Source organism: Stegostoma tigrinum, chromosome 8, assembly GCF_030684315.1.
Source record: "Stegostoma tigrinum isolate sSteTig4 chromosome 8, sSteTig4.hap1, whole genome shotgun sequence".
Lineage (NCBI taxonomy): Eukaryota > Metazoa > Chordata > Chondrichthyes > Orectolobiformes > Stegostomatidae > Stegostoma > Stegostoma tigrinum.
In genome coordinates, this window is record NC_081361.1 from 101,624,411 (window position 1) to 101,636,768 (window position 12,358).

At 75.3% G+C, this 12,358-nt stretch overlaps 2 protein-coding genes across 3 annotated transcripts in view; one reads left to right on the forward strand and one right to left on the reverse strand.

Moving 5' to 3' along the window:
* The window catches only part of tyw3 (tRNA-yW synthesizing protein 3 homolog (S. cerevisiae)), a 39,071-nt gene extending 29,332 nt beyond the window's left edge, over nt 1–9,739 (reverse strand). The window contains exon 1 of the mRNA XM_048538915.2: nt 9,223–9,739. Coding sequence (XP_048394872.1) covers nt 9,223–9,390 — 168 coding nt within the window. The 5' untranslated portion in view covers nt 9,391–9,739. The remainder of the gene's footprint in view (nt 1–9,222) is intronic.
* Nucleotides 9,256–12,358, forward strand: part of cryz (crystallin, zeta (quinone reductase)) — a 46,485-nt gene continuing 43,382 nt past the window's right edge. The window contains exon 1 of one of the 2 annotated variants that reach the window (XM_059648184.1): nt 9,256–9,625. In XM_059648184.1, the coding sequence (XP_059504167.1) occupies nt 9,491–9,625 (135 nt within the window). In that variant the 5' untranslated portion in view covers nt 9,256–9,490. The remainder of the gene's footprint in view (nt 9,626–12,358) is intronic. The other variant, XM_048538912.2, reaches the window with a different exon arrangement.

Here is a 12,358-nt window from a genome sequence, read left to right on the forward strand (position 1 = left end):
CCACCCCCCAGCCCCAGCCCCAGCACCACCCCCCCCCCGCACCCCCCAGCCCCAGCCCCAGCACCACCCCCCCCGCACCCCCCAGCCCCACCACCCCCCAGCCCCAGCACCACCCCCCCCGCACCCCCCAGCCCCACCACCCCCCAGCCCCAGCACCACCCCCCCCCGCACCACCCCCCCCGCACCCCCCAGCCCCAGCACCACCCAGCCCCAGCACCCCCCAGCCCCAGCACCCCCCAGCCCCAGCACCACCCCCCCCCGCACCCCCCAGCCCCAGCACCCCCCAGCCCCAGCACCCCCCAGCCCCAGCACCCCCCAGCCCCAGCACCACCCCCCCCCGCACCCCCCCCCCCCGCACCCCCCCCCGCACCGCCCAGCCCCACCACCCCCCAGCCCCAGCACCACCCCCCCCCCCGCACCCCCCAGCCCCACCACCCCCCAGCCCCAGCACCACCACCCCCCGCACCCCCCCCGCACCCCCCAGCCCCACCACCCCCCAGCCCCAGCACCACCCCCCCCCGCACCCCCCAGCCCCACCACCCCCCAGCCCCAGCACCACCCCCCCCCCGCACCCCCCAGCCCCACCACCCCCCAGCCCCAGCACCACCCCCCCCCCGCACCCCCCAGCCCCACCACCCCCCAGCCCCAGCACCACCCCCCCCCCGCACCCCCCAGCCCCACCACCCCCCAGCCCCAGCCCCACCACCCCCCAGCCCCAGCCCCAGCACCACCCCCCCCCGCACCCCCCAGCCCCACCACCCCCCAGCACCACCCCCCCCGCACCCCCCAGCCCCACCACCCCCCAGCACCACCCCCCCCGCACCCCCCAGCCCCAGCACCACCCCCCCCCCGCACCCCCCAGCCCCACCACCACCCCCCCCCGCCCCACCACCCTCCAGCACCACCCCCCCCGCACCCCCCAGCCCCAGCACCACCCCCCCCCCGCACCCCCCAGCCCCACCACCACCCCCCCCCCGCACCCCCCAGCCCCACCACCACCCCCCCCCGCACCCCCCAGCCCCACCACCACCCCCCCCCGCACCCCCCAGCCCCACCACCACCCCCCCCCGCACCCCCCAGCCCCACCACCACCCCCCCCCGCACCCCCCAGCCCCACCACCACCCCCCCCCGCACCACCCAGCCCCACCACCACCCCCCCCGCACCACCCAGCCCCACCACCACCCCCCCCCCGCACCCCCCAGCCCCACCACCCCCCAGCCCCAGCCCCAGCACCACCCCCCCCCCGCACCCCCCAGCCCCACCACCCCCCAGCCCCAGCACCCCCCAGCACCACCCCCCCCCGCACCCCCCAGCCCCACCACCACCCACCCCCGCACCCCCCAGCCCCACCACCCCCCAGCCCCAGCACCACCCCCCCCCGCACCCCCCAGCCCCACCACCCCCCAGCCCCAGCCCCAGCACCACCCCCCCCGCACCCCCCAGCCCCCAGCCCCAGCACCACCCCCCCCCCGCACCCCCCAGCCCCAGCACCACCCCCCCCCGCACCCCCCAGCCCCCAGCCCCACCACCACCCCCCCCCGCACCCCCCAGCCCCCAGCCCCACCACCACCCCCCCCCGCACCCCCCAGCCCCACCACCCCCCAGCACCACCCCCCCCCGCACCCCCCAGCCCCACCACCCCCCAGCCCCAGCCCCAGCACCACCCCCCCCCCGCACCCCCCAGCCCCACCACCCCCCAGCCCCAGCCCCACCACCCCCCAGCACCACCCCCCCCCGCACCCCCCAGCCCCACCACCACCCCCCCCCGCACCCCCCAGCCCCACCACCCCCCAGCCCCAGCACCACCCCCCCCCCCCAGCCCCAGCCCCACCACCCCCCAGCACCACCCCCCCCCGCACCCCCCAGCCACAGCACCACCCCCCCCCCGCACCCCCCAGCCCCAGCACCACCCCCCCCCGCACCCCCCAGCCCCAGCACCACCCCCCCCCGCACCCCCCAGCCCCCAGCCCCAGCACCACCCCCCCCCGCACCCCCCAGCCCCCAGCCCCAGCACCACCCCCCCCCCGCACCCCCCAGCCCCCAGCCCCAGCACCACCCCCCCCCGCACCCCCCAGCCCCCAGCCCCAGCACCACCCCCCCCCCCGCACCCCCCAGCCCCCAGCCCCAGCACCACCCCCCCTTCGCACCCCCCAGCCCCCAGCCCCAGCACCACCCCCCCCCCGCACCCCCCAGCCCCCAGCCCCAGCACCACCCCCCCCCCGCACCCCCCAGCCCCCAGCCCCAGCACCACCCCCCCCCCGCACCCCCCAGCCCCCAGCCCCAGCACCACCCCCCCCCCCGCACCCCCCAGCCCCCAGCCCCAGCACCACCCCCCCCCCGCACCCCCCAGCCCCCAGCCCCAGCACCACCCCCCCCCCGCACCCCCCAGCCCCCAGCCCCAGCACCACACCCCCCCCGCACCACACCCCCCCCGCACCCCCCAGCCCCAGCACCACCCCCCCCCCCGCACCCCCCAGCCCCCAGCCCCAGCACCACCCCCCCCCCCGCACCCCCCAGCCCCAGCACCACACCCCCCCCGCACCACACCCCCCCCGCACCCCCCAGCCCCAGCACCACCCCCCCCCCGCACCCCCCAGCCCCCAGCCCCAGCACCACCCCCCCCCCGCACCCCCCAGCCCCCAGCCCCAGCACCACCCCCCCCCCGCACCCCCCAGCCCCCAGCCCCAGCACCACCCCCCCCCCGCACCCCCCAGCCCCCAGCCCCAGCACCACCCCCCCCCCGCACCCCCCAGCCCCCAGCCCCAGCACCACCCCCCCCCCGCACCCCCCAGCCCCAACCCCCCCCCGCACCCCCCAGCCCCAACCCCCCCCCGCACCCCCCAGCCCCACCCCCCCGCACCCCCCAGCCCCAACCCCCCCCCGCACCCCCCAGCCCCACCCCCCCCGCACCCCCCAGCCCCACCCCCCCCGCACCCCCCAGCCCCACCCCCCCCCGCACCCCCCAGCCCCACCCCCCCCGCACCCCCCAGCCCCACCCCCCCCGCACCCCCCAGCCCCACCCCCCCCGCACCCCCCAGCCCCACCCCCCCCGCACCCCCCCAGCCCCACCCCCCCCCGCACCCCCCAGCCCCACCCCCCCCCCGCACCCCCCACCCCCCAGCCCCACCCGCACCCCCCAGCCCCACCCCCCCCCGCACCAACCCCCCCCCGCACCCCCCAGCCCCACCCCCCCCGCACCCCCCAGCCCCGCACCCCCCAGCCCCACCCCCCCCCGCACCCCCCAGCCCCACCACCCCCCAGCCCCACCCCCCCCAGCCCCACCCCCCCCCGCACCCCCCAGCCCCACCACCCCCCAGCCCCACCCCCCCCAGCCCCACCCCCCCCCGCACCCCCCAGCCCCACCACCCCCCAGCCCCACCCCCCCCGCACCCCCCAGCCCCACCACCCCCCAGCCCCACCCCCCCCAGCCCCACCCCCCCCGCACCCCCCAGCCCCACCACCCCCCCGCACCCCCCAGCCCCACCACCCCCCAGCACCACCCCCCCCCGCACCCCCCAGCCCCACCCCCCCCCCGCACCCCCCACCCCCCAGCCCCACCCGCACCCCCCAGCCCCACCCCCCCCCGCACCAACCCCCCCCCGCACCCCCCAGCCCCACCCCCCCCGCACCCCCCAGCCCCGCACCCCCCAGCCCCACCCCCCCCCGCACCCCCCAGCCCCACCACCCCCCAGCCCCACCCCCCCCCGCACCCCCCAGCCCCACCACCCCCCAGCCCCACCACCCCCCAGCCCCACCACCCCCAGCCCCACCCCCCCCCGCACCCCCCAGCCCCACCACCCCCCAGCCCCACCCCCCCCCGCACCCCCCAGCCCCACCACCCCCCAGCCCCACCCCCCCCAGCCCCACCCCCCCCGCACCCCCCAGCCCCACCACCCCCCCGCACCCCCCAGCCCCACCACCCCCCAGCACCACCCCCCCCCGCACCCCCCAGCCCCACCACCCCCCAGCACCACCCCCCCCCGCACCCCCCAGCCCCACCCCCCCCCGCCCAACCCCCCCGCACCCCCCAGCCCCACCCCCCCCCGCACCCCCCAGCCCCACCACCCCCCAGCACCACCCCCCCCCGCACCCCCCAGCACCACCCCCCCCCGCACCCCCCAGCCCCACCACCCCCCAGCACCACCCCCCCCCCGCACCCCCCAGCACCACCCCCCCCGCACACCCCAGCCCCACCACCCCCCGCACCCCCCAGCCCCAACCCCCCCCCCGCACCCCCCAGCCCCAACCCCCCCCCCAGCCCCACCCCCCCCCCCCGCACCCCCCACCCCCCCCGCACCCCCAGCCCCACCACCCCCCAGCACCACCCCCCCCGCACCCCCCAGCCCCACCCCCCCCCAGCCCCACCCCCCCCCGCACCCCCCAGCCCCACCCCCCCCGCACCCCCCAGCCCCACCCCCCCGCGCCCCACCCCCCCGCACCCCCCAGCCCCACCCCCCCCCCCGCACCCCCCAGCCCCACCCCCCCCGCACCCCCCAGCCCCACCCCCCCCAGCCCCACCCCCCAGCCCCACCACCCCCCAGCCCCAGCCCCAGCACCACCCCCCCCCCGCACCCCCCAGCCCCACCACCCCCCAGCCCCACCCCCCCCCCGCACCCCCCAGCCCCACCACCCCCCAGCCCCAGCCCCACCACCCCCCAGCACCACCCCCCCCCGCACCCCCCAGCCCCACCACCACCCCCCCCGCACCCCCCAGCCCCACCACCCCCCAGCCCCAGCACCACCCCCCCCCCGCACCCCCCAGCCCCACCACCCCCCAGCCCCAGCCCCACCACCCCCCAGCACCACCCCCCCCCGCACCCCCCAGCCCCAGCACCACCCCCCCCCGCACCCCCCAGCCCCAGCACCACCCCCCCCCGCACCCCCCAGCCCCCAGCCCCAGCACCACCCCCCCCCGCACCCCCCAGCCCCACCACCACCCCCCCCGCACCCCCCAGCCCCACCACCCCCCAGCCCCAGCACCACCCCCCCCCCCGCACCCCCCAGCCCCACCAACCCCCAGCCCCAGCCCCAGCACCACCCCCCCCCGCACCCCCCAGCCCCACCACCCCCCAGCCCCAGCCCCACCACCCCCCAGCACCACCCCCCCCCGCACCCCCCAGCCCCACCACCACCCCCCCCCGCACCCCCCAGCCCCACCACCCCCCAGCCCCAGCACCACCCCCCCCCGCACCCCCCAGCCCCACCACCCCCCAGCCCCAGCCCCACCACCCCCCAGCACCACCCCCCCCCGCACCCCCCAGCCCCCAGCCCCAGCACCACCCCCCCCCCGCACCCCCCAGCCCCAGCACCACCCCCCCCCGCACCCCCCAGCCCCCAGCCCCAGCACCACCCCCCCCCGCACCCCCCAGCCCCCAGCCCCAGCACCACCCCCCCCCGCACCCCCCAGCCCCCAGCCCCAGCACCACCCCCCCCCGGCACCCCCCAGCCCCCAGCCCCAGCACCACCCCCCCCCGGCACCCCCCAGCCCCCAGCCCCAGCACCACCCCCCCCCGGCACCCCCCAGCCCCCAGCCCCAGCACCACCCCCCCCCCGCACCCCCCAGCCCCCAGCCCCAGCACCACCCCCCCCCCGCACCCCCCAGCCCCAGCACCACCCCCCCCCCCGCACCCCCCAGCCCCCAGCCCCAGCACCACCCCCCCCCCGCACCCCCCAGCCCCCAGCCCCAGCACCACCCCCCCCCCGCACCCCCCAGCCCCCAGCCCCAGCACCACCCCCCCCCCGCACCCCCCAGCCCCCAGCCCCAGCACCACCCCCCCCCGCACCCCCCAGCCCCCAGCCCCAGCACCACCCCCCCCCGCACCCCCCAGCCCCCAGCCCCAGCACCACCCCCCCCCCGCACCCCCCAGCCCCCAGCCCCAGCACCACCCCCCCCCGCACCCCCCAGCCCCCAGCCCCAGCACCACCCCCCCCCGCACCACCCCCCCCCGCACCCCCCAGCCCCCAGCCCCAGCACCCCCCAGCACCACCCCCCCCCGCACCCCCCAGCCCCACCACCCCCCAGCACCACCCCCCCCCGCACCCCCCAGCCCCACCCACCCCCCGCACCACCCAGCCCCACCCCCCCCCCGCACCCCCCCCCCGCACCACCCAGCCCCACCCCCCCCCGCACCCCCCCCCGCACCCCCCAGCCCCACCACCCCCCAGCCCCACCACCCCCCGCACCCCCCAGCCCCACCACCCCCCAGCACCACCCCCCCCCGCACCCCCCAGCCCCACCACCCCCCAGCACCACCCCCCCCCGCACCCCCCAGCCCCACCACCCCCCAGCACCACCCCCCCCCGCACCCCCCAGCCCCACCACCCCCCAGCCCCACCCCCCCCGCACCCCCCAGCCCCACCACCCCCCAGCCCCACCCCCCCCCGCACCCCCCAGCCCCACCCACCCCCCGCACCACCCAGCCCCACCCCCCCCCCGCACCCCCCCCCCGCACCACCCAGCCCCACCCCCCCCCCGCACCCCCCCCCCGCACCCCCCAGCCCCACCACCCCCCGCACCCCCCAGCCCCACCCACCCCCCGCACCCCCCAGCCCCACCCCCCCCCCCGCACCCCCCAGCCCCACCCCCCAGCCCCACCCCCCCCCAGCCCCACCCCCCCCCGCACCCCCCAGCCCCACCCCCCCCAGCCCCACCCCCCCCCAGCCCCACCCCCCCCCGCACCCCCCAGCCCCACCCCCCCCAGCCCCAACCCCCCCCGCACCCCCCAGCCCCACCCCCCCGCACCCCCCAGCCCCACCCCCCCCAGCCCCAACCCCCCCCGCACCCCCCAGCCCCACCCCCCCCGCACCCCCCAGCCCCACCACCCCCCAGCACCACCCCCCCCCGCACCCCCCAGCCCCACCACCCCCCGCACCCCCCAGCCCCACCCACCCCCCGCACCCCCCAGCCCCACCCCCCCCCCCGCACCCCCCAGCCCCACCCCCCAGCCCCACCCCCCCCCAGCCCCACCCCCCCCCGCACCCCCCAGCCCCACCCCCCCCAGCCCCCCCCGCACCCCCCAGCCCCACCCCCCCCCGCACCCCCCAGCCCCACCCCCCCAGCCCCACCCCCCCCCGCACCCCCCAGCCCCACCACCCCCCAGCACCACCCCCCCCCGCACCCCCCAGCACCACCCCCCCCCGCACCCCCCAGCCCCACCCCCCCCCGCACCCCCCAGCCCCAACCCCCCCCGCACCCCCCAGCCCCACCCCCCCCCGCACCCCCCACCCCCCCGCACCCCCCAGCCCCACCACCCCCCAGCACCACCCCCCCCCCGCACCACCCCCCCCGCACCCCCCAGCCCCACCACCCCCCAGCCCCACCCCCCCGCACCCCCCAGCCCCACCCCCCCCCCGCACCCCCCAGCCCCACCCCCCCGCACCCCCCAGCCCCACCCCCCCCCCCGCACCCCCCAGCCCCACCCCCCTCCGCCCCACCCCCCCCCCGCACCCCCCAGCCCCAACCCCCCCCCGCACCCCCCAGCCACACCCCCCCCGCACCCCCCAGCCCCGCACCCCCCAGCCCCACCCCCCCCAGCCCCACCCCCCCCCGCACCCCCCAGCCCCACCCCCCCGCCCCACCCCCCCCGCACCCCCCAGCCCCACCCCCCCCCAGCCCCACCCCCCCCCGCACCCCCCAGCCCCACCACCCCCCAGCACCACCCCCCCCCCGCACCCCCCAGCCCCACCACCCCCCAGCACCACCCCCCCCCGCACCCCCCAGCCCCACCACCCCCCAGCACCACCCCCCCCCGCACCCCCCAGCCCCACCCCCCCCGCACCCCCCAGCCCCACCACCCCCCAGCACCACCCCCCCCGCACCCCCCAGCCCCACCACCCCCCAGCACCACCCCCCCCCGCACCCCCCAGCACCACCCCCCCCGCACCCCCCAGCCCCACCACCCCCCAGCACCACCCCCCCCCGCACCCCCCAGCCCCACCACCCCCCAGCACCACCCCCCCCGCACCCCCCAGCCCCACCACCCCCCGCACCCCCCAGCACCACCCCCCCCCCGCACCCCCCAGCCCCACCACCCCCCAGCACCACCACCCCCCGCACCCCCCAGCCCCACCACCCCCCAGCACCACCACCCCCCGCACCCCCCAGCCCCACCACCCCCCAGCACCACCACCCCCCGCACCCCCCAGCCCCACCACCCCCCAGCACCACCACCCCCCGCACCCCCCAGCCCCACCACCCCCCGCACCCCCCAGCCCCACCACCCCCCAGCACCACCCCCCCCCCCGCACCCCCCAGCCCCACCACCCCCCAGCACCACCCCCCCCCGCACCCCCCAGCCCCACCACCCCCCAGCACCACCCCCCCCCCGCACCACCCCCCCCCCCGCACCCCCCAGCCTCACCCCCCCCCGCACCCCCCAGCCCCACCCCCCCCCCGCACCCCCCAGCCCCACCCCCCCCCCGCACCCCCCAGCACCACCCCCCCCCAGCACCACCCCCCCCCCCCGCACCCCCCAGCACCACCCCCCCCCCGCACCCCCCAGCCTCACCCCCCCCCGCACCCCCCAGCCCCACCCCCCCCCCGCACCCCCCAGCCCCACCCCCCCCCGCACCCCCCAGCCCCACCACCCCCCAGCACCACCCCCCCCCGCACCCCCCAGCCCCACCACCCCCCAGCACCACCCCCCCCGCACCCCCCAGCACCACCCCCCCCCCGCACCCCCCAGCCCCACCACCCCCCCGCACCACCCCCCCCCGCACCCCCCAGCCCCACCCGCACCCCCCAGCCCCACCCCCCCCGCACCCCCCAGCCCCACCCCCCCCCCGCACCCCCCAGCCCCACCACCCCCCAGCACCACCCCCCCCCGCACCCCCCAGCCCCACCACCCCCCAGCACCACCCCCCCCCGCACCCCCCAGCCCCACCACCCCCCAGCACCACCCCCCCCCGCACCCCCCAGCCCCGCACCCCCCCCCGCACCCCCAGCCCCACCCCCCCCCGCACCACCCCCCCCCGCACCCCCCCGCACCACCCCCCCCCGCACCCCCCCGCACCACCCCCCCCCGCACCCCCCCGCACCACCCCCCCCCGCACCCCCCAGCCCCACCACCCCCCAGCACCACCCCCCCCCGCACCCCCCAGCCCCACCCCCCCCCCGCACCCCCCAGCCCCACCCCCCCCCCGCACCCCCCAGCCCCACCCCCACCCGCACCCCCCAGCCCCACCCCCACCCGCACCCCCCAGCCCCACCACACCCCCTCACCGCCTCCAGCAGCAGCACCCGGCCCGAACACGAGCTGGTGGTGCTGAAGCGCTCCGACCGGTTGAGCGTGTCCACGACGGCCGCGATCTCCGGGTCCACTCCCCCTGCGCGGCTCCGGTCGCTGCCGGGCCGCAGGCGCTGCTCCTTCCGCTCGCGGAACCTGTCCATGGCGGGGCTGGAGGCGGTTACCGGGGAGACCGTTCGCGCGCCGCCAAGCGAACGTTAACGGCCACAGCACGAGCTCCAGGGACGGCGGCCTCCGGGGGACATGCGCAGAGCGCGACCGGCACTTCCGGTGGTCGTTGTCTTTCCAATCGCCTCGTGTTTATTTAACTCCCGACGCGGAGTCCGGTTATATGTTGCTGCTGTCGCCGTCACCGTACAAATGAGCTTCTCGAAAACCGTAAGAAACTTCCCGGATTTGAAGAAAGTTGCTCGTTCAGAGACACAACGGGTCGGGCTCCCTTTCAAAGATGAAATAAATCTTTTCCCCGCAGGGCTTGGCCTGCTCCCATTGTCGGTTTCCGAGAGGCTGAAATGAGGAGGAGGCAGCGTTTCCAAGGTCAGCGGGGTCGGTGAGCAGAGGGAGGTAGATTGAGGGGAAAATAAATACCCAGAGAGGGGAGATGAAGGGGATTTGTCGGCAAAACAAGAGGTGGCCATTCAGCCCATCCTTGTTTGCACCAGCCGTCTGAACTCAATGACAGTTTGCTGCCTTTCCCCTCACTTCTTACACACTATTTCTATCCAGTTCCCCCGTGAATGCCTCAACTGAACTTGTCACCCCTACATTTCCAAACAGTGCATTCCTCGCCTCAACTACTCACCGTGTGAAATCATAGGCCCGAAACGTCAGCTTTTGTGTTCCTGAGATGCTGCTTGGCCTGCTGTGTCCATCCAGCTCCACACTTTGTTATCTGGCATCGCCTTTGATTCTTTTGCAAAACACTTTAAAACATGGACCAGTACAGCACATCAATGTCTGTGCCCACCATGGTGCCATTCCCAACTAATCTCTGCGACCTGCACTATGCTCCATGTCCCTATCATCCTGCCTGTCCGTGTGTCTGAATAAATGCCTCTTAAACATTGCTACCATGTCTGCTTCTACCACCTCCTCTGGCAGTGCATTCCGGGCACCTATCACCCTCGTTCCAATTCTAACACAAGCTCGGAATTGCACAGAGTGGGCAGTAGTAGAAATAGGGGAGGGCGATTGGTTGTGGCAGAATCACCTGCACCTGTCCTGTTTCAATCTACAAAGTCAGAAATCACACCACACTGGGTTATAGTCCGGCAGGTTTTTTTTTGAAGACGCAAGCTTTCAGAGTCTGAGACAACAAAGTGTGGAGCTGGATGAACACAGCAGGCCAAGCAGCATCAGAGGAGCAGGAAGGCCGACGTTTCGGGCCTATATCAACACAGAACTTGACCCAATGTGTAGAGAATCAATGGCTGTAGCCAGGGAAGGAATCCCGTTGAGAATGCAGTTTAGATGCAAGGATGAAAGAAAGGACAGTTGAAGAAGCAGGATGAACGATTATCTTGGAATTAAAGAGACTGTTCTACCTTTGAAACAATCGGCATGTATCCACAACAGGCAGTATGTTTTCCTGTGTGTGACTGCTGATCTCTGAGTTAAACTTTGGCAGGTCCTCAACCCCTGCTATATAGGTTATAGCTACTTACAGTCCCCAAAACATCGCTTAATATTATTTCCCCAGGAGCTGGTCACCCTGCCTTGAAAATCCAGATCAGTTGGTCACCCTGTCCCGGAACAGCAGTGTGGGGAGTCCCCTCTTATTGTTGGGCCACATACGGATGCTCTCACCACGAAGAGAAGGAGCTGGAACAGCACACGGTTATTCGGCATGAAGTAGGCCTGTCATCACCCACTTTGAAAAGCATGCTGATACTCAAGCCCCAACAAAAGTTCCCAATTTTGCAGTCTCTGTTGGACTCAGACTGAAAGAAATCACTGACCAGGTTTCTGCCCTTCACAAGAAACTACTGTTTATCACAAAGTAATCAATCCTAACCAGAGTCAAACGATACTACGAAATATCAACCTGTAACTTCACTAGTTGAAAGCTCCTTCTTAAACCCCTACATATAAATACAGACAAACAAACAAACTTGGATGTTATGAATGGAGGGAAAAAATATTGGAGAAACACAGTTCTATTGCACCAGTCCACAGGCAATAAGGAAACCCTTTAACTTCAAATTCTGATTTCAGTTATTTCTATTCCTTACTGCAAAAACTGGGCAGTTGGTACACAAATCGTTCAATATTTCTGTCACTGGTTAGAAACAATAGCTTGTAGCAGATAGTGAGAGAAAATAGTGAGTTATTCCAGATTTTGGCTAATTCACTGAATAGAAAGGTGGAGAAAATCTTTCTCTGTTGCGTTCTGGAGGATGTTGACCCTGTATTATCCATACATTCTCTGTTCACCTGCCCAGGAACTGGAGAGTTGTTATCATGTCCCCCACCTTGCACGCTCCACAGCAGGTCGGTTGCCTACCGGGCACAGCATGCTATCGGTCTGTGTTGCAGTAGTGGCCCAGCACAGTGTTCAGTTTGGGATTATGTTTGGCATGGACTGGTTGGACCGAAGGGCCTGTTTCTGTGCTGTGTGACCCAGTGACTCTATGACTCTGTGTTCTTGACTATTGGTTTCCACAACTCCTGACTATGCAGATCAGTCAGCAGTCTGCCACTGGGTAAAGCTTGCTGTGCACATATTCAAGATGCTGTGGCACCAGGGACATCTTCCCCCACTGCTTGAACAAAGTAACAGTGTAAACAAAATGCAGAATGAGGTCCAACAACTTGCCTTTAAAATGCAGCAACCTTTTTTGTAGTCCTAGGTTTATAGCAGTATTCTTTTTTAATTTTGTTCTACAACCCAAATTAAAGAAAAAAAATTTTTAGAAAGTGTACTTATTAATTGGGAGCAATGGTGTTATGAGCACGCTCTTCCAAGTAATGGTGGTAGGTTTGGGACTGGCCTGGAGAAAGGAGAGAATGAGGAGACTGACTCTGATGATACTTCCCCAACAACTTTAAAAGTCTGTATGTACAGATTTTGTTGTTCAGCCATTTTGAGCACACTGCTCACAGAAACTATCT